Here is a 23,313-nt window from a genome sequence, read left to right as displayed (position 1 = left end):
GTCCTTGCCAACAAAGGGTATATAACAAAGTATTGAGATAAACTTTTGTTATTGACCAAATAGTTATTTTCCACCATAATTTGCAAATAAATTCATAAAAAATCCTACAATGTGATTTTCTGGATTTTTTTCAGGCCTCTCTCATCTTTTTAAGTGGGAGAACTTACACAATTGGTGGCTGACTAAATACTTTTTTTGCCCCACTGAACTTAATAATAACATAGGATATAGTGTATTAATAATAACATAGGATATAGTGTATTAATAATAACATAGGATATAGTTTTTAACAAAAGTTTATTGTGTCAAATGTTTGGACAATCCGTATAATTTATCATAGAACGTTGGTAGCAAGACATTCAATCATTCAATCTACAGAGACACAGCACATCAAGTCAGACTAGATGATATCATTCAGACAAGATGATAACATTCAGACAAGATGATAACATTCAGACAAAATGATAACATTCAGACAAAATGATAACATTCAGACAAGATGATAACATTCAGACAAAATGATAACATTCAGACAAGATGATAACATTCAGACAAGATGATAACATTCAGACAAAATGATAACATTCAGACAAGATTATAACATTCATTCAATCTGCAGACACACAGCACATCAAGTCAGACTAGATGATAACTTTCAGCCAGGATGATAACATTCATTCAATCTGCAGACACACAGCACATCAAGTCAGACAAGATGATAACATTCAGACAAGATGATAACATTCAGACAAGATGATAACATTCATAAAACATACAGTATATTCATCTAAAAACACTACAATCATAACAATCATGTGATAAATGTTGTCCATCTTGCACATCATGTGATAAGAAAGAAGGAAAAAACAGCGCCATTGAAACCCCTTCCAAATCAAAACAAAAAAACAAACAGTTTTTTGAAAGTACCTTGCACAACTTTTTAAAAAGTTGAGGAGAGGGGGTGAGGAGAGGGGGTGAGGAGAGGGGAGGAGGATGAGAAGAGGAGAGGGGGTGAGGAGAGGAGAGGGGATGAGGAGAGGAGAGGAGGATGAGAAGAGGAGAGGAGAAAGGCATGAGGAGAGGGGGATGAGGAGAGGAGAGGAGGGGAGGATGAGAAGAGGAGAGGGGGATGAAGAGAGGAGAAAGGGATGAGGAGAGGAGGATGAGAGGAGATGAGGAGATGAGAGGGGGATGAGAGGATCTCTTGGATCAGTGTTGTAGTGGGGCCTGTGACTCTGTAGAGCACAGCAGGTTTCTGACCAGCATTGGTTCAATGTTGCATCACCAGTTACAGACATCATAGATTATATCATCCACTTTTTATTTTATTTGTGTGTTTCTCCGTTTGTTTGTGTGTGTGTGGGGGGGAGGTACCCCCACGTACTTATGATGCTGGAGAATCATAAGTACCAAATGCATCCATTTTTAAACCAAAGCTCTGCCAACGACAAGGACACCTTTTCAATAACTGATCCCAGCAGGTCTGGGCAGAGCAACATGTGAACAGAATAGACATGTGGTCGGAAAATATACATGTTTTCATATTCATTTCCTGTGTGGACTGAAAGCAGTGTGTACGTTGAGTACTGGTTGGTAGAGCGAAGGACAGAGATGAATGAACAAGGTCTCTGCAGAACATTCCCCGTAGATGACACATCAGTTGGTGCAAGAGGGTCAATCATCTCTGCATGGACAGAAAACACACAGAAACACACAGAAAACACACAGAAACACACAGAAACACACAGAAACACACGGCATGAGGAGTGAGGCAAATCACACACACAGAGACAGAAACACACAGAGACACACAGCATGAGGAGTGAGGCAAATCATGGCAAATCACACACACAGAGACAGAAACACACAGAGAGGAAGTCAAAGAGGTTGTATATCTTTCACTGACAATATATCTTGTATATAGGTTGTATATCTTTCACTGTAAATTACAGTAATGTTCTCTCGAAATATACTTCAAGTCAGAGACGCTATGCCCTCTGTCCTCTGAATATACACTTGAAAGCTCCAAAGTCAGAGAGAATAAGAGTTAAAGATATCCGTTCCAGTAGCTATAGCAGGGTCCACCATCTTGTCTCTGTCCTTGTAGTGCAGAACGTTTTCAACAGAACAAGCATCAACATTCTGTGACAGGAACATGATGGGCAGATTTACACTCCACACTCTTATGTAACGACTGCTCCCTGTGTGTGTGTGTGTGTGTGTTTCTCGCTCTATTCTCTCTGTACAATCTCTCTCCCTCATGTCTTTTCATCATCTCCCCTTTTCTCTCTCTTCTCTTTCTCTCCATCTCTCTGTAGTCTATATGTTTCTCTGTAGTCTCTCTGTAGTCTCTCTGTGGTCTGTCTGTAGTCTCTCTGTGGTCTGTCTGTAGTCTCTCTGTGGTCTCTCTATGGTCTCTCGGTGGTCTGTCTGTAGTCCCTCACTATTTCTCTGTAGACTCACTGTAGTCTCTCACTATCTATTTGCAGTCTCTCTGTAGTCTCTCTGTAGTCTCTCTGCAGTCTGTTGCTATCCCTCAGTAGTCTCTCACTATATCTCTGTAGTCTCTCTGTAGTCTGTCTGTAGTGTCTCTGTTGCTATCCCTCAGTAGTCTCTCGCTATCTCTCTGTAGTTTCTCACCATCTCTCTGTAGTTTCTCGCTATCTCTCTGTAGTCTCTTCCGCTATCTCTCAGTAGTCTCTCACTATATCTCTGCAGTCTCTCACTATCTCTCTGTAGTCTCTCACTATCTCTCTGTAGTTGCTCGGTAGTCTCTGTAGTCTTTCACTATCTCTGTGTAGTCTCTCACCATATCTCTGTAGTCTCTCAGTAGTCTCTGTAGTCTTTCACTATCTCTTTGTAGTCTCTCACTATATCTCTGTAGTCTCTCGGTAGTCTCTGTAGTCTTTCACTATCTCTCTGTAGTCTCTCACGATATCTCTGTAGTGTCTCTGTAGTCTATGTAGTGTCTCTGTAGTCTCTCTGTAGTCTCTCTGTAGTGTTTCTGTAGTCTCTCTGTAGTCTCTCTGTAGTGTCTCTGTAGTGTCTCTGTAGTCTCTCTGTAGTCTTTGTAGTCTCCCTGTAGTCTTTCTGTAGTCTCTCTGTAGTTTCTCTGTAGTCTCTGTAGTCTCTGCAGTGTCTCTGTAGTCTCTCTGTAGTCTCTGTGGTCACTCTATAGTCTATGTAGTCTCTCTGTAGTCTCTCTCCCTCTTGTCTCTGTATCATCTATATATACTGTAAGTACAGTACCAGTCAAAAGTTTGGACACACCTACTCATTCAAGGGTTTTTCTTTATTTTTACTATTTTAGAATATATGCAGAATAATTGTGAAGACATCAAAACTATGAAATAACACACACAATCATGTAGTAACCAAACATGTGTTAAACAAATGAAAATATATTTTAGATTCTTCAAAGTAGCCACTCTTTGCCTTGATGACAGCTTTGCACACGCTTGGCATTCCCTCAACCAGCTTCACCTGAAATGCTTTTCCAACCATCTCAATGGGGTTCCCACATATGCTGAGCACTTGTTGGCTGCTCCTTCACTCTCGGGCGGAAGGTAGCCTAGTGGTTTGAGAGTTGGACTAGTAACCAAAAGGTTGCAAGATCAAATCCCTGAGCTGACAAGATCAAATCTGTTGTTCTGCCCCTGAAGGCCGTTAACCCACTGTTCCTAGGCTGTCATTGAAAATAAGAATTCATTCTTAACTGACTTGCCTAGTTAAATAAAAGGTTAAAATACTTCTTTTTTTTAAAACAATGCAGTCCAACTCATCCCAAACCATCTAAATTGGCTTGAGGTCGGGGGATTGTGGAGGCCAGGTCATCTGATGCAGCACTCCATCACTCTCCTTCTTGGTAAAATAGCCCTTACACACAGCCTGGAGGTGTGTTGGGTCATTGTCCTGCTGAAAAACAAATGATAGTTGGACTAAACCCAAACCAGATGGGATGGTGTATCGCTGCAGAATGCTGTGGTAGCCATGCAGTTTAAGTGTGCCTTGAATCTTAAATCAGTTACACCAGCAAAGCACCCCAACACCATCACGCCTCCTCCTCCATGCTTCACGGTGGGAACTATACTGTACATGCGGAGATCATCCGTTCACCTACTCTGTGTCTCACAAAGACACGGCGGTTGGAAGCAAAAATCTCACATTTGGACTCATTAGACCAAAGGACAGATTTCCGTCGGTCTAATGTCCATTGCTCGTGTTTCTTGGCCCAAGCAAGTCTCTTCTTGTTATTGGTGTCCTTTAGTAGTGGTTTCTTTGCACCAGTTCAACCATGAAGGCCTGATTCACATAGTCTCCTCTGAACAGTTGATGTTGAGATGTGTCTGTTACTTGAACTCTGAAGCATTTATTTGGGCTGTAATTTCTGAGGCTGGTAACTCTAATGAACTAATCCTCTGCAGCAGAGGTAACTCTGGGTCTTCCTTTCCTGTGGCGGAGCTCATTAGAGCCAGTTTCATCATAGCGCTGGATGGTTTTTGCGACTGCAATTTTCCGTATTGACTGACTTTCATGTCTTAAAGTAATGATGGACTGTTAATTCTCTTTGCTTATTTGAGCTGTTCTTGCCATAATGTGGACTTGGTATTTTACCAAATAGGGCCATCTTCTGCATCCTACCTTGTCACAACACAACAGATTGGCTCAAACTCATTAAGAAGGAAAGAAATTCCACAAATGAACTTTTAACAAGGCACACCTGTTAGTTGAAATGCATTCCAGGTGACTACCTCTTGAAGCTGGTTCAGAGAATGCCAATAGTGTGCAAAGCTGTCATCAAGGCAAAGGGTGGCTACTTTGAAGAATCTCAAATATAAAATATACTTTTTTGGTTACTACATGATTCCATACGTGTTATTTCATGTTTTTTATGTCGTCACTATTATTCTACAATGTAGAAAATAGTAAAAATAAAGAAAAACCCTGGAATGAGTAGGTGTGTCCAAACTTTTGACTGATACTGTATGCGTGTGTGTCTCCCTCTCTGTCAGACATGGAGCTTTGTGTTCTCTAAGTGGCTCAGTTATAAGAGGAGGAAAGTGAATAGTTGTTTTTTATGTGTCTAATGTTACAACATAACAAGCAGGGATTTCTCTGACTCTCATATCCACTCCCCGTGGAGAAGGAGCATTATTACTCAAATTACTGTCTGCACCCTATTCCCTGTGTAGTGCACTACTTCTGACAAAAGCTCTGGTCAAAAGTAGTGCACTACATAGGGAATATGGTGCCATTGGGATGCAAGCACTGGCTGGGTTTTTGCCAACCCCCAGGTAAACCTTATGTAAAACGAGAGGTGACTGTTTGATGCACATTTTCTCTTTTAAATTTAATTGAGCTCCTTCTCTATGCCTTCTGCTGTACTGTTAGAAGTCTCTCTCTCTCTCTCTCTCTCTCTCTCTCTCTCCCTCCCTCCCTCCCTCCCTCCCTCCCTCCCTCCAACAGAACCATCTAACATCCTCCAGCTAGCGACCCGCTTCCCCTTTTGTGTCTACAACTCATGGGGCTGTTCCAGCGTCAGATATTATTCATGTCTTTACTGTCTGGATAAAAGTCTTTGACAAAAACAGTGTTGAATAAAACAGTGGGTATTAATTGTTTTGCTGCTGCAGCTCATCATCAGAAGGCAGAGTTACATACAGTGGGTCTGTGTTGTGGATACAGATTCAGAACGGTCAAATATGCAGTTGAAACAGTGTGTTCCAAATGCTACCCTACAGTAGTGCACTACCCTATGGGCCCTGGTCAACAGTAGTGCACTAGCCTATGGGCCCTGGTCAACAGTAGTACACTACCCTGCGGGCCCTGGTCAACAGTAGTGCACTACCCTATGGGCCCTGGTCAACAGTAGTGCACTACCCTATGGGCCCTGGTCAACAGTAGTACACTACCCTATGGGCCCTGGTCAACAGTAGTGCACTAGCCTATGGGCCCTGGTCAACAGTAGTACACTACCCTGCGGGCCCTGGTCAACAGTAGTGCACTACCCTATGGGCCCTGGTCAACAGTAGTACACTACCCTATGGGCCCTGGTCAACAGTAGTACACTACCCTATGGGCCCTGGTCAACAGTAGTACACTACCCTATGGGCCCTGGTCAACAGTAGTGCACTACCCTATGGGCCCTGGTCAACAGTAGTGCACTACCCTATGGGCCCTGGTCAACAGTAGTGCACTATATAGGGAATGGGGTGCCATTTGGGAGACTTCTGTGATCAGTAAGTCATATATGATCTGTTTATCATTGCAGCGACACACCAGTATTTTAATGTTATAGACCAGGAGTATTCAATTCTGAGGTCCGGAGCCTTCTGGTTCACTGTTCTACCTGATAATTCATTTCACACACCCATGGTGTCCCAGGTCTAAATCAGTCCCTGATTATAGATGAACAATGAAAAAAACACAGTAGAACTGGCTTTGAGGTCCAGAGTTGAGTTTGAGAGTTATAGAATATACAAAATACAAAATTAAATCATTAAAAAAGTACAAATATAAAATTGAATCAATTATTTCCAAATCAGTCTGCTCGTTTCCTCTTCTTTACCTCGCTATCTTCAGCCCCATGATGTTCCATGATGTCATAACAGAACAGAATGGAAACCTTAATAACCCATACCTGGCCTGTTCCATGATGTCATAACAGAACAGAATAGAGACTTTATGAACACATACCTGGCCTGTTCCATGATGTCATAACAGAACAGAATAGAGACTTTATGAACACATACCTGGCCTGTTCCATGATGTCATAACAGAACAGAATAGAGACTTTATGAACACATACCTGGCCTGTTCCATGATGTCATAACAGAACAGAATGGAAACCTTAATAACCCATACCTGGCCTGTTCCATGGTGTCCTTGCCCAGGTATATGATCCAGTAGAAGAGGTTGAAGAGTGCGAAGGCCAGGGGGAACATGATGCGGGAGTACTGGTCTATTGGGCTGGTGCCAGCCAGTGCTGGGATGGGGGGCACAGCTGAACCCTGTTGCAGGAAGATGGGCACCGAGGGGCCAGTGTCCATCTCACTCTGGGATATGGAGTTATACCTCTTCTTCAGGCCCCCTCTCTCTGAGGGGGGCTGGGGGAACAGGGTGGGTTGATGGTGAAGGGTTAGGGGTGGAGGGTTAGGGGAGGACATAGAGGAGGGTTAGGGGTGGACATAGAGGAGGGGTGGGGTGGAGGAGGGGTGTGGTGGAGGTAGAGGATTAAAGAGAACAGACATCAGGGATCATTAATGTGATAGAATTCCCTATCTAGAAGATCTACCATGGAATCATGGATCATGGATACTACTGAAGTAGGGAACATATGTATACAAAAGTTTTGAGAATGAAGCAAATATTAATTTTCACAACGTCTGCTGCCTCAGTTTGTATGATGGCAATTTGCATATACTCCAGAATGTTATGAAGAGTGATCAGATGAATTGCAAAGTCCCTCTTTGACATGCAAATGAACTGAATCCCCAATAAACATTTCCATTGTATTTCAGCCCTGCCACAAAAGGACCTGCTGACATCATGTCAGTGATTCTCTCGTTAACACAGGTGTGAGTGCTGACTAGGACAAGGCTGGAGGTCACTCTGTAATTCTGATTGAGTTCGAATAACAGACTGGAAGCTTCAAAAGGAGGGTGGTGCTTGGAATCATTGTTCTTCCTCTGTCAACAATGGTTCCTTGCAAGGAAACACGTGCCGTCATCATTGCTTCACACAAAAAGGGCTTCACAGGCGGTTCAATTGTTGTGAAGAAGGCTTCAGGGCACCCAAGAAAGTCCAGCAAGCGCCAGGGCCGTCTCCTAAAGTTGATTCAGCTGCGGGATCGGGGCACCACCCGTACAGAGCTTGCTCAGGAATGGCAGCAGGCAGGTGTGAGTGCATCTGCACGCACAGTGAGGTGAAGACTTTTAGAGGATGGCCTGGTGTCAAGAAGGGCAGCAAAGAAGCCACTTCTCTCCAGGAAAAACATCAGGGACAGACTGATATTCTGCAAAAGGTACAGGGATTGGACTGCTGAGGACTGGGGTAAAGTCATTTTCTCTGATGAATCCCCTTTCCGATTGTTTGCGGCATCCGGAAAAAAAGCTTGTCTGGGGAAGACAAGGTGAGCGCTACCATCAGTCCTGTGTCATGCCAACAGTAAAGCATCCTGAGACCATTCATGTGTGGGGTTGCTTCTCAGCCAAGGGAGTGGGCTCACACACAATTTTGCCTAAGAACACAGTCATGAATAAAGAATGGTACCAACACATCCTCCGAGAGCAACTTCTCCCAACCATCCAGGAACAGTTTGGTGATGAACGGCGCATCTTGCCATAAGGCATAAGTGATAACTAAGTGGCTCAGGGAACAAAACATCAATATTTTGGGTCCATGGACAGGAAACTCCCCAGACCTTAATCCCATTCCTCAGAGGCGGGTGGACAAGCAAAAACCCACAAATTCTGACAAACTACAAGCATTGATTATGCAAGAATGGGCTGCCATCAGTCAGGATGTGGCCCAGAAGTTAATTGACAGCATGTCAGAGCGGATTGCAGAGGTCTTGAAAAAGAATGGTCAACAGTGCAAATATTGACTCTTTGCATCAACTTCATGCAATTGTCAATAAAAGCCTTTGACACTTATGAAATGCTTGTAATTATACTTCAGTATTCCATAGTAACATCTGACAAAAATATCTAAAGACACTGAAGCAGCAGACTTTGTGAAAATTAATATTCGTGTCATTCTCAAAACTTTTGGCCACGACTGTACACTCCTATAGTATGATGCTGCAGGTAATATGTATGTATACCCGTGGTCTCGCTCTCTCTCTCATCACTATTCAACACCACACAACAGTACATGCCATTGCCAACTGTCTGTAGAGCACGCAGCAGGTAGTCAGTGTGTATAAGCTCCTTCTTGTGTTTTGTTCATTGTCACACTCACTCAGGCTATTTAGAAACATCTAAACATCTACCACTACTAAGACTTGAGCAAGCTCTCGCAGGACTCCATGCACAGTGGCTTACTGGATTAGCATACAACATATAACATATAACATATAAAATATAGTATATAGCATATATAAATTAGCCTATAACAAATAGAAAACAGCATAAAGCATATAGAATATAACATATAGAATATAGCAAATAGCATAAAACATATAACATATATAATATAGCATATAGCATATAGAATATAGCATATTACATATATAATATAGCATATTGCATATAACATATATGATATAGCATATAGCATATAGCACATAGACTCTAGCATATAACATATATATCGTAGCATATAACATATATCATAGCATATAACATATAGAATATAGCATATAGCATATAGCATATAGCATATAGAATACAGCATATAGAATATAGCACATAGCATGTAACATATCACATATAACATACAACATATAAAATTTTCCATATAGCACATATGTAACATATAACATAGAATATAGCATGTAGAATATAGCATACAGCATATAGAATATAGCATACAACATATAGAATATAGCATATAGCATATAGAATATAGCATACAGCATATAGAATATAGCATACAGCATATAGAATATAGCATATAGCATATAGAATATAGCATATAGCATATAGCATATAGAATATAGCATATAGCATATAACATATAGAATATAGCATAGAGCATATAGAATATAGCATACAACATATAGAATATAGCATATAGAATATAGCATATAGCATATAACATATAGAATATGGTATACAGCATATAGAATATAGCATACAACATATAGAATATAGCATATAGCATATAGAATATAGCATATAGCATATAGAATATAGCATACAGCATATAGAATATAGCATATAGCATGTAACATATTGAATACAGCATATAGAATATAGCATATAGCATATAGAATATAGCATATAGCATATAACATAAAGAATCTAACATATAACATATAGAATATAGCATATAGAATATAGAATATAGCATACAGCATATAGAATATAGCATACAGCATATATAATATAGCATATAACATATAGAATCTAACATAGATTTATATACTTCCGGCGCCGACAAAGATGGCCGCCTCGCTTCGCGTTCCTAGGAAACTATGCAGTTTTTTGTTTTTTTACGTGTTATTTCTTACATTAGTACCCCAGGTCATCTTAGGTTTCATTACATACAGTCGAGAAGAACTATTGAATATAAGATCAGCGTCAACTCACCATCAGTACGACCAAGAATATGTTTTTCGCGACGCGGATCCTGTGTTCTGCCTTACAAACAGGACAACGGAGTGGATCCCATGCAGCGACCCAAAAAAACGACTCCGAAAAAGAGGGAAACGAGGCGGCCTTCTGGTCAGACTCCGGAGACGGGCACACCGTGCACCACTCCCTAGCATTCTTCTTGCCAATGTCCAGTCTCTTGACAACAAGGTTGATGAAATCCGAGCAAGGGTAGCATACCAGAGGGACATCAGAGACTGTAACGTTCTTTGCTTCACGGAAACATGGCTCACTGGAGAGACGCTATCCGAGGCGGTGCAGCCAACGGGTTTCTCCACGCATCGCGCCGACAGAAACAAACATCTTTCTGGTAAGAAGAGGGGCGGGGGCGTATGCCTTATGACTAACGTGTGATGAAAGAAACATACAGGAACTCTAATCCTTCTGTTCACCTGATTTAGAATTCCTCACAATCAAATGTAGACCGCATTATCTACCAAGAGAATTCTCTTCGATTATAATCACAGCCGTATATATCCCCCCCCAAGCAGACACATCGATGGCTCTGAACAAACTTTATTTAACTCTCTGCAAACTGGAAACGATTTATCCGGAGGCTGCATTCATCGTAGCTGGGGATTTTAACAAGGCTAATCTGAAAACAAGACTCCTTAAATTTTATCAGCATATCGATTGCGCAACCAGGGGTGGAAAGACCTTGGATCATTGTTACTCTAACTTCCGCAACGCATATAAGGCCCTGCCCCGCCCCCCTTTCGGAAAAGCTGACCACGACTCCATTTTGTTGATCCCTGCCTACAGACAGAAACTAAAACAAGAGGCTCCCACGCTGAGGTCTGTTCAACGCTGGTCTGACCAAGCTGACTCCACACTCCAAGACTGCTTCCATCACGTGGACTGGGAGATGTTTCGTATTGCGTCAGATAACAACATTGACGAATACGCTGATTCGGTGTGCGAGTTCATTAGAACGTGCATTGAAGATGTCGTTCCCATAGCAACGATTAAAACATTCCCTAACCAGAAACCGTGGATTGATGGCAGCATTCGTGTGAAACTGAAAGCGCGAACCACTGCTTTTAATCAGGGCAAGGTGTCTGGTAACATGACTGAATACAAACAGTGCAGCTATTCCCTCCGCAAGGCTATTAAACAAGCTAAGCATCAGCACAGAGACAAAGTAGAATCTCAATTCAACGGCTCAGACACAAGAGGCATGTGGCAGGGTCTACAGTCAATCACGGACTACAGGAAGAAATCCAGCCCAGTCACGGACCAGGATGTCTTGCTCCCAGGCAGACTAAATAACTTTTTTGCCCGCTTTGAGGACAATACAGTGCCACTGACACGGCCTGCAATGAAAACATGCGGTCTCTCCTTCACTGCAGCCGAGGTGAGTAAGACATTTAAACGTGTTAACCCTCGCAAGGCTGCAGGCCCAGACGGCATCCCCAGCCGCGCCCTCAGAGCATGCGCAGACCAGCTGGCCGGTGTGTTTACGGACATATTCAATCAATCCCTATACCAGTCTGCTGTTCCCACATGCTTCAAGAGGGCCAGCATTGTTCCTGTTCCCAAGAAAGCTAAGGTAACTGAGCTAAACGACTACCGCCCCGTAGCACTCACATCCGTCATCATGAAGTGCTTTGAGAGACTAGTCAAGGACCATATCACCTCCACCCTACCTGACACCCTAGACCAACTCCAATTTGCTTACCGCCCAAATAGGTCCACAGACGATGCAATCTCAACCACACTGCACACTGCCCTAACCCATCTGGACAAGAGGAATACCTATGTGAGAATGCTGTTCATCGACTACAGCTTGGCATTCAACACCATAGTACCCTCCAAGCTCGTCATCAAGCTCGAGACCCTGGGTCTCGACCCCGCCCTGTGCAACTGGGTACTGGACTTCCTGACGGGCCGCCCCCAGGTGGTGAGGGTAGGCAACAACATCTCCTCCCCGCTGATCCTCAACACTGGGGCCCCACAAGGGTGCGTTCTGAGCCCTCTCCTGTACTCCCTGTTCACCCATGACTGCGTGGCCACGCACGCCTCCAACTCAATCATCAAGTTTGCGGACGACACAACAGTGGTAGGCTTGATTACCAACAACGACGAGACGGCCTACAGGGAGGAGGTGAGGGCCCTCGGAGTGTGGTGTCAGGAAAATAACCTCACACTCAACGTCAACAAAACTAAGGAGATGATTGTGGACTTCAGGAAACAGCAGAGGGAACACCCCCCTATCCACATCGATGGAACAGTAGTGGAGAGGGTAGCAAGTTTTAAGTTCCTCGGCATACACATCACAGACAAACTGAATTGGTCCACTCACACAGACAGCATCGTGAAGAAGGCGCAGCAGCGCCTCTTCAACCTCAGGAGGCTGAAGAAATTTGGCTTGTCACCAAAAGCACTCACAAACTTCTACAAATGCACAATCGAGAGCATCCTGGCGGGCTGTATCACCGCCTGGTACGGCAACTGCTCCGCCCTCAACCGTAAGGCTCTCCAGAGGGTAGTGAGGTCTGCACAACGCATCACCGGGGGCAAACTTTTTTCCGTGCTTCTACACCTGCATTGCTTGCTGTTTGGGGTTTTAGGCTGGGTTTCTGTACAGCACTTTGAGATATCAGCTGATGTACGAAGGGCTATATAAATAAATTTGATTTGATTTGATTTGATTTGAAACTACCTGCCCTCCAGGACACCTACACCACCCGATGTTACAGGAAGGCCATAAAGGGGGCGGCAGGGTAGCCTAGTGGTTAGAGAGTTGGACTAGTAACCAAAAGGTTGCAAGTTCAAATCCCCGAGCTGACAAGGTACAAATCTGTTGTTCTGCCCCTGAACAGGCAGTTCCTAGGCCGTCATTGAAAATAAGAATTTGTTCTTAACTGACTTGCCTAGTTAAATAAAGGTAAAAAAATATATTAAAAAATTAAAAAAAGATCATCAAGGACATCAACCACCAGAGCCACTGCCTGTTCACCCCGCTATCATCCAGAAGGCGAGGTCAGTACAGGTGCATCAAAGCTGGGAACGAGAGACTGAAAAACAGCTTCAATCTCAAGGCCATCAGACTGTTAAACAGCCACCACTAACATTGAGTGGCTGCTGCCAACCCACTGACACTGACTCAACTCCAGCCACTTTAATAATGGGAATTGATGGGAAATGATGTAAATATATCACTAGCCACTTTAAACAATGCTACCTTATATAATGTTACTTACCCTACATTATTCATCTCATATGCATACATATATACTGTCCTCTATATCATCTACTGCATCTTTATGTAATACATGTATCACTAGCCACTTTAACTATGCCACTTTGTTTACATACTCATCTCATATGTATATACTGTACTCGATACCATCTACTGTATCTTGCCTATGCTGCTCTGTACCATCACTCATTCATATATCCTTATGTACATATTCTTTATCCCCTTACACTGTGTATAAGACAGTAGTTTTGGAATTGTTAGTTAGATTACTTGTTGGTTATTACTGCATTGTCGGAACTAGAAGCACAAGCATTTCGCTACACTCGCATTAACATCTGCTAACCATGTGTATGTGACAAATAAAATGTGATTTGATTTGATTTGATATAACATATAGAATATAGCATATAGAATATAGAATATAGCATACAGCATATAGAATATAGCATACAGCATATATAATATAGCATATAAAATATAGAATATAGCATATAACATATAATATATAGAATCTAACATATAACATATAGAATATAGCATAGAACATATAGAAGCTAACATATAAAATATAGAATATAGCATATAGCATATAACATATAGAATCTAACATATAACATATAGAATATAGCATAGAACATATAGAAGCTAACATATAACATATAGAATATAGCATATAACATATAGAATCTAACATATAACATATAGAATATAGCATATAACATATAGAATCTAACATATAACATATAGAATATAGCATATAGCATATAGAATATAGCATATAACATATAGAATATAGCATATAGCATATAACATATAGAATATAGCATATAGCATATAGAATATAGCATATAACATATAACATATAGAATATAGCATATAACATGTAGAATCTAACATATAACATATAGAATATAACATATAACATATAGAATATAGAATATAGCATATAACATATAGAAGCTAACATATAACATATAGAATATAGCATATAACATATAACATATAGAATATAGCATATAACATATAACATATAACATATAGAATATAGCATATAACATATAACATATAACATATAACATATAACATATAGAATATAGCATATAACATATAACATATAGAATATAGCATATAACATATAACATATAACATATAACATATAACATATAACATATAGAATATAGCATATAACATATAACATATAGAATATAGCATATAACATATAGAAGCTAACATATAACATATAGAATATAGCATATAACATATAGAATCTAACATATAACATATAGAATATAGCATATAACATATAGAATCTAACATATAACATATAGAATATAACATACAGCATATAGAATATAGCATATAACATATAGAATATAGCATACAGCATATAACATATAACACACAGAACATACAGCATATAGAATATAGCATACAGCATATAGAATACAGCATATAGCATATTGAATATAGCATATAACATATAGAATATAGCATATAGCATATAACATATAGAATATAGCATATAGCATATAGAATATAGCATACAGCATATAGAATACAGCATATAGCATATTGAATATAGCATATAACATATAGAATATAGCATATAGCATATTGAATATAGCATATAACATATAGAATATAGCATATAGCATATAACATATAGAATATAGCATATAGCATATTGAATATAGCATATAACATATAGAATATAGCATATAGCATATAACATATAGAATACAGCATATAGCATATTGAATATAGCATATAACATATAGAATATAGCATATAGCATATAACATATAGAATATAGCATATAGCATATAACATATAACATACAGAACATAAAATATAGTATATAACATATAGAATATAACATACAGCATATAGAATATAGCATATAACATATAGAATATAGCATATAGCATATAGAATACAGCATATAACATATAGCATATAACATACAGAACATAACATACAGAACATAAAATATAGCATATGACATATAACACACAGAACATACAACATATAGAATATAGCATACAACATATAGAATATAGCATACAGCATATAGAATATAGCATATAACATATTGAATATAGCATATAGAATATAGAATATAGAATATAGCATATAGCATATAGCATATAGAATATAGCATACAGCATATAGAATATAGCACATAGCATACAGCATATAGAATATAGCATATAGCATACAGCATATAGAATATAGAATATAGAATATAGCATATAACATATAGAATATAGCATATAGCATATAACATATTGAATATAGCATATAGCATATAACATATTGAATATAGCATATAGAATATAGAATATAACATATAGAATATAGAATATAGCATATAACATATAGAATATAGAATATAACATATAGAATATAGAATATAGCATATAACATATAGAATATAGCATACAGCATATTGAATATAGCATATATAATATAGAATATAGCATATAACATATAGAATATAGCATATAGCATATAGAATATAGAATACAGCATATAACATATTGAATATAGCATATAGCATATAGAATATAGCATATAACATATAGAATATAGCATATAGCATATAACATATAACATACAGAACATAAAATATAGCATATAACATACAGAACATAACATACAGAAAAATATAGCATATAACATATAACATACAGAACATAACATATAGAATATAACATACAACATACAACATATATAATATAGCATATAGAATATAGCATATAGAAAATAACATATAGCGTATAGCATTTAACATACAGAACATAAAATATAGCATATAACATATAACATACAACATATAGAATATAGCATATAGAATATAACATATAGAAAATAACATATAGAATATAACATATAGAATATAGCATATAGAATATAGAATATAACATATAGAAAAGAACATATAGAATATAGAAATATAACATAGAACATACAACATATAGAATATAGAATATAACATATAGAAAAGAACATATAGAATATAGAATATAACATACAACATACAACATATAGAATATAGCATATAGAATATAACATATAGAAAATAACATATAGAATATAGAATATAACATATAGAATATAACATATAGAAAAGAACATATAGAATATAGAATATAACATATAGTATATAGCATATAACATATAAAAAATAGCATATAGCATATAGAATATAGAATATAACATATAGAAAAGAACATATAGAATATAGAATATAACATATAGTATATAGCATATAACATATATAAAATAGCATATAACATATAACATATAGAATATTGCATATAGCATATAACATAGAATACAACATATAGAATATAGCATAACATTTAATATATAGCATATAACATATGACATACAGAATATAACATATAGAACATACAACATATAGAATATAGCATAGAACATACAACATATAGAATATAGCACATAAAATATAGCATACAAAATATAACATACAGAATATAACATGTGGAATTTAGCATAGAACATACAACATATGGAATACAGCATTTTAAATATAGCATATAGCTAGCTAGCTACCGCGCTAAGATATAAGAGCATGACAACTGTGTCCATCACTATGTAATGTGTGGTGTTCTGTAGTTGAATGGAGAGAGTCTTAGGGATGGTGTTCTGTAGTTGAATGGGGAGAGTCTTAGTGATGGTGTTCTGTAGTTGAATGGGGAGAGTCTTAGGGATGGTGTTCTGTAGTTGAACAGAGAGAGTCTTAGTGATGGTGTTCTGTAGCTGAATGGAGATTGTCTAAGTGATGGTGTTCTGTAGTTGAATGGGGATAGTCTCAGTGATGGTGTTCTGTAGCTGAATGGAGAGAGTCTCAGTGATGGTGTTCTGTAGCTGAATGGAGAGAGTCTCAGTGATGGTGTTCTGTAGCTGAATGGAGAGAGTCTCAGTGATGGTGTTCTGTAGTTGAATGGGGAGAGTCTCAGTGATGGTGTTCTGTAGCTGAATGGAGATTGTCTAAGTGATGGTGTTCTGTAGTTGAATGGGGAGAGTCTTAGGGATGGTGTTCTGTAGCTGAATGGAGATTGTCTTAGTGATGGTGTTCTGTAGTTGAATGGGGAGAGTCTCAGTGATGGTGTTCTGTAGCTGAATGGAGATTGTCTAAGTGATGGTGTTCTGTAGTTGAATGGGGAGAGTCTTAGGGATGGTGTTCTGTAGCTGAATGGAGATTGTCTTAGTGATGGTGTTCTGTAGTTGAATGGGGAGAGTCTCAGTGATGGTGTTCCATAGTTGAATGGGGAGAGTCTTAGTGATGGTGTTCTGTAGTTGAATGGGGAGAGTCTTAGGGATGGTGTTCTGTAGCTGAATGGAGATTGTCTAAGTGATGGTGTTCTGTAGTTGAATGGGGAGAGTCTTAGTGATGGTGTTCTGTAGCTGAATGGAGATTGTCTTAGTGATGGTGTTCTGTAGTTGAATGGGGAGAGTCTTAGTGATGGTGTTCTGTAGTTGAATGGAGAGAGCCAACCTTGGTGAATACTGCTTGTTACAGTTACAGCTGCACACTGTAAACCCCTAGCTACCAACCCTAACCATGTCTGTCTGTGAGTGTGTGTGTGTCCATTCACCCACCCATCCACCCATTACCCCACCCACCCACCCATCCACCCATCCACCCATCCACCCATCCACCCATCCATCAATCCATCCATCCATCCATCCACCCACCCACCCACCCACCCACCCACCCACCCACCCACCCACCCACCCACCCACCCACCCACCCACCCACCCACCCACCCACCCACCCATCCATCCATCCATCCATCCACCCACCCACCCACCCATCCATCCATTAATCCATCCACCCACCCATCCACCCATCCATCCACCCACCCACCCACCCACCCACCCACCCACCCACCCACCCCACCCACCCACCCACCCACCCATCCATCCATCCATCCATCCATCCATCAATCCATCCACCCACCCACCCACCCACCTATCCACCCACCCACCCATCCATCAATCCATCCACCCACCCACTCACCCACCCACCCACCCACTCATCTATCCATCCACCCACCCACCTATCCACCCATCCACCCAACCACCCACCCATCCACGCACCCACCCATCCATCCACCCATCCACCCATCCATCCACCCACCCATCCACCCATCCACCCATCCACCCACCCACCCATCCACCCACCCACCTATCCACCCATCCACCCACCCACCCATCCACCCACCCACCCATCCATCCACCCATCCATCCATCCATCCATCCATCCATCTATCCATCCATCCACCCACCCTTCTTCCAGTAAATGACTTACAGATGAAGCACTCTCATCATCCTCCTCATCATAACTTGCTTCAGCCAGGGCCTTCAGTTTGTTGTGCCTGGCGTTCCTCTTCTTCAGTCTGTTGGCCTCAAGTGTGGCCAAGTAGTTGACGGCGGCGAACTCGATGAGCGCGGACGCCACAAACGCAAAACACACGGCGATGAACCAGTCCATGGCTGTAGCGTAGGACACCTTGGGCAGAGACTGGCGGGCGCTGATGCTGAGGGTTGTCATGGTGAGGACCGTGGTGATGCCTGTCGGTTGTTAGGATAGGGGGAGAGGGAGACCATAGAAACAGAATTAGAACGCAATTATCATTTCTGTGTGGTTGAGACGGGGTTCTAATTACACATTGTCATTCTGGGATGGCAACACTAATACCACACAGACCACACAGACCACACAGACCACATAGCTCGCTGCATGAGAGATGAATGTACACAACACGGGTGATGTGGAGGTAAACCCAGGCCCTGCATGTCCCCAGGCACCCTCATTTGTTGACTTCTGTGATCGAAAAAGCCTTGGTTTAATGCATGTCAACATCAGAAGCCTCCTCCCTAAGTTTGTTTTACTCACTGCTTTAGCACACTCTGCTAACCCTGATGTCCTTGCCGTGTCTGAATCCTGGCTCAGTAAGGCCACCAAAAATTTTGAGATTTCCATACCCAACTATAACATTTTCCGTCAAGATAGAACTGCCAAAGGGGGAGGAGTTGCAGTCTACTGCAGAGATAGCCTGCAAAGTAATGTCATACTTTCCAGGTCCATACCCAAACAGTTCGAACTACTAATTTTAAAAATTACTCTCTCCAGAAATAAGTCTCTCACTGTTGTCGCCTGCTACCGACCCCCCTCAGCTCCCAGCTGTGCCCTGGACACCATTTGTGAATTGATTGCCCCCCATCTAGCTTCAGAGTTTGTTCTGTTATGTGACCTAAACTGGGATATGCTTAACACCCCGGCAGTCCTACAATCTAAACTAGATGCCCTCAATCTCACACAAATCATCAAGGAAGCCACCAGGTACAACCCTAAATCTTTAATCAAGGGCACCCTCATAGACGTCATCCTGACCAACTGGCCCTCCAAATACACCTCCGCTGTCTTCAACCAGGATCTCAGCGATCACTGCCTCATTGCCTGTATCCGCTACGGATCCGCAGTCAAACGACCACCCCTCATCACTGTCAAACACTCCCTAAAACACTTCTGTGAGCAGGCCTTTCTAATCGACCTGGCCCGGGTGTCCTGGAAGGACATTGACCTCATCCCGTCAGTTGAGGATGCCTGGTCATTCTTTAAAAGTAACTTCCTCACCATTTTAGATAAGCATGCTCCGTTCAAAAAATGCAGAACTAAGAACAGATATAGCCCTTGGTTCACTCCAGACCTGACTGCCCTCGACCAGCACAAAAACATCCTGTGGCGAACTGCAATAGCATCGAATAGTCCCCGCGATATGCAACTGTTCAGGGAAGTCAGGAACCAATACACGCAGTCAGTCAGGAAAGCAAAGGACAGCTTCTTCAGGCAGAAATTTGCATCCTGTAGCTCTAACTCCAAAAGGTTCTGGGACACTGTGAAGTCCATGGAGAACAAGAGCACCTCCTCCCAGCTGCCCACTGCACTGAGGCTAGGTAACACGGTCACGGCCGATAAATCCATGATTATCGAAAACTTCAACAAGCATTTCCCAATGGCTGGCCATGCCTTCCTCCTGGCTACTCCAACCTCGGCCAACAGCTCCCCCCCCCTGCAGCTACTCACCCAAGCCTCTCCAGGTTCTCCTTTACCCAAATCCAGATAGCAGATGTTCTGAAAGAGCTGCAAAACCTGGACCCGTACAAATCAGCTGGGCTTGACCATCTGGACCCTCTATTTCTGAAACTATCCGCCGCCATTGTCGCAACCCCTATTACCAGCCTGTTCAACCTCTCTTTCATATCATCTGAGATCCCCAAGGATTGTAAAGCTGCCGCAGTCATCCCCCTCTTCAAAGGGGGAGACACCCGGGGCCCAAACTGTTACAGACCTATATCCATCATGCCCTGCCTATCTAAGGTCTTCGAAAGCCAAGTCAACAAACAGGTCACTGACCATCTCGAATCCCACCGTACCTTCTCCGCTGTGCAATCTGGTTTCCGAGCCGGTCACGGGTGCACCTCAGCCACGCTCAAGGTACTAAACAATATCATAACTGCCATCGATAAAAGACACTACTGTGCAGCCGGCTTCATCGACCTTGCCAAGGCTTTCGACTCTGTCAATCACCATATTCTTATCGGCAGACTCAGTAGCCTCGGTTTCTCTGATGACTGCCTTGCCTGGTTCACCAACTACTTTGCAGACAGAGTTCAGTGTGTCAAATCGGAGGGCATGCTGTCCGGTCCTCTGGCAGTCTCTATGGGGGTGCCACAGGGTTCAATTCTCGGGCCGACTCTTTTCTCTGTATATATCAATGATGTTGCTCTTGCTGCGGGCGATTCCCTGATCCACCTCTACGCAGACGACACCATTCTCTATACTTCCGGCCCGTCCTTGGACACTGTGCTATCTAACCTCCAAACGAGCTTCAATGCCATACAACACTCCTTCCGTGGCCTCCAACTGCTCTTAAACGCTAGTAAAATCAAATGCATGCTTTTCAACCGTTCGCTGCCTGCACCCGCACGCCCGACTAGCATCACCACCCTGGATGGTTCCGACCTAGAATATGTGGACATCTATAAGTACCTAGGTGTCTGGCTAGACTGTAAACTCTCCTTCCAGACTCATATCAAACATCTCCAATCTAAAATCAAATCTAGAGTTGGCTTTCTATTCCGCAACAAAGCCTCCTTCACTCACGCCGCCAAACTTACCCTAGTAAAACTGACTATCCTACCGATCCTCGACTTCGGCGATGTCATCTACAAAATAGCTTCCAACACTCTACTCAGCAAACTGGATGCAGTTTATCACAGTGCCATCCGTTTTGTTACTAAAGCACTAGTCGGCTGGTCCTCGCTACATATTCGTCGCCAGACCCACTGGCTCCAGGTCATCTACAAGTCCATGCTAGGTAAAGCTCCGCCTTATCTCAGTTCACTGGTCACGATGGCAACACCCACCCGTAGCACGCGCTCGAGCAGGTGTATCTCACTGATCATCCCTAAAGCCAACACCTCATTTGGCCGCCTTTCGTTCCAGTTCTCTGCTGCCTGTGACTGGAATGAATTGCAAAAATCGCTGAAGTTGGAGACTTTTATCTCCCTCACCAACTTCAAACGTCTGCTATCTGAGCAGCTAACCGATCGCTGCAGCTGTACATAGTCTATCGGTAAATAGCCCACCCAATTTTACCTACCTCATCCCCATACTGTTTTTATTTATTTACTTTTCTGCTCTTTTGCACACCAATATCTCTACCTGAACATGACCATCTGATCATTTATCACTCCAGTGTTAATCTGCAAAATTGTAACTATTCGCCTACTTCCTCATGCCTTTTGCACACAATGTATATAGACTCTATTTTTTCTACTGTGTTATTGACTTGTTAATTGTTTACTCCATGTGTAACTCTGTGTTGTCTGTTCACACTGCTATGCTTTATCTTGGCCAGGTCGCAGTTGCAAATGAGAACTTGTTCTCAACTAGCCTACCTGGTTAAATAAAGGTGAAATAAAATAAAAAATAAATAAAAAACTGACAAGAGAGAGTGTTAGAGACATACTCTGTGAAAGTATGCCTTATCTACTTTGAAGAACTGATAAAATGATTGTCAGACAGCTCTGCAGCATAGTTAGGCAGGCTAGCCTAGATAAATAGGATGACTACAGACAGCTCTGCAGCATAGTTAGGCAGGCTAGCCTAGCTAAATAGGATGACTACAGACAGCTCTGCAGCATAGTTAGGCAGGCTAGCCTAGATAGATAGGATGACTACAGACAGCTCTGCAGCATAGTTAGACAGGCTAGCCTAGCTAAATAGGATGACTACAGACAGCTCTGCAGCATTGTTAGGCAGGCTAGCCTAGCTAAATAGGATGACTACAGACAGTACAGTATGGGGAGCACAGAGATACCATTAGATGGCTGTCTGGCTGCTACTGTCTGAGCTGAGATGAGATCATGATTTTAAAGAATAAAACATTATAAAGTCATCAAATAAAACTATGTAATATACACAACTAAAATATTTTATTATTTCATAGTAATTTCCTATTTGTGCATGTGGACCTGACAGAGACAATGGAATATTTTAAATGTTTTGGCAATTGAATGTTCTCTATTTTTGGCATTGGAATTTCCATTAAAAAGCTCTAACCATTTTGATGCAATTATTATTATCATAATTAATTTATTGTTTAAAATGTTTTTTATCAAAACTGAAATCGAAAACCAGAATTTATTTTTAAATAATCAAACCGAAACCGACCCTATTTCAAAAACCACTAATCT

The 23,313-nt window shown here is 41.2% G+C and overlaps 1 protein-coding gene across 1 annotated transcript in view; it reads right to left on the bottom strand.

The window, feature by feature from the left end:
• Nucleotides 1-1,367: 1,367 nt before the first annotated feature.
• The window catches only part of LOC112241436 (gamma-aminobutyric acid receptor subunit alpha-6-like), a 32,185-nt gene continuing 10,239 nt past the window's right edge, over nucleotides 1,368-23,313 (bottom strand). The window contains exons 8-10 of the mRNA XM_042326060.1: nucleotides 18,860-19,122; nucleotides 6,865-7,106; nucleotides 1,368-1,684 (exon numbers count right to left, since the gene is read on the bottom strand). Coding sequence (XP_042181994.1) covers nucleotides 1,675-1,684; nucleotides 6,865-7,106; nucleotides 18,860-19,122 — 515 coding nt within the window. The 3' untranslated portion in view covers nucleotides 1,368-1,674. The remainder of the gene's footprint in view (nucleotides 1,685-6,864; nucleotides 7,107-18,859; nucleotides 19,123-23,313) is intronic.

The sequence above is a fragment of the Oncorhynchus tshawytscha genome, linkage group LG08 (assembly GCF_018296145.1).
Source record: "Oncorhynchus tshawytscha isolate Ot180627B linkage group LG08, Otsh_v2.0, whole genome shotgun sequence".
NCBI lineage: Eukaryota > Metazoa > Chordata > Actinopteri > Salmoniformes > Salmonidae > Oncorhynchus > Oncorhynchus tshawytscha.
The sequence above is the reverse complement of the archived record's forward strand: the minus strand, read 5'-3'. Positions and strand labels throughout refer to the sequence as shown.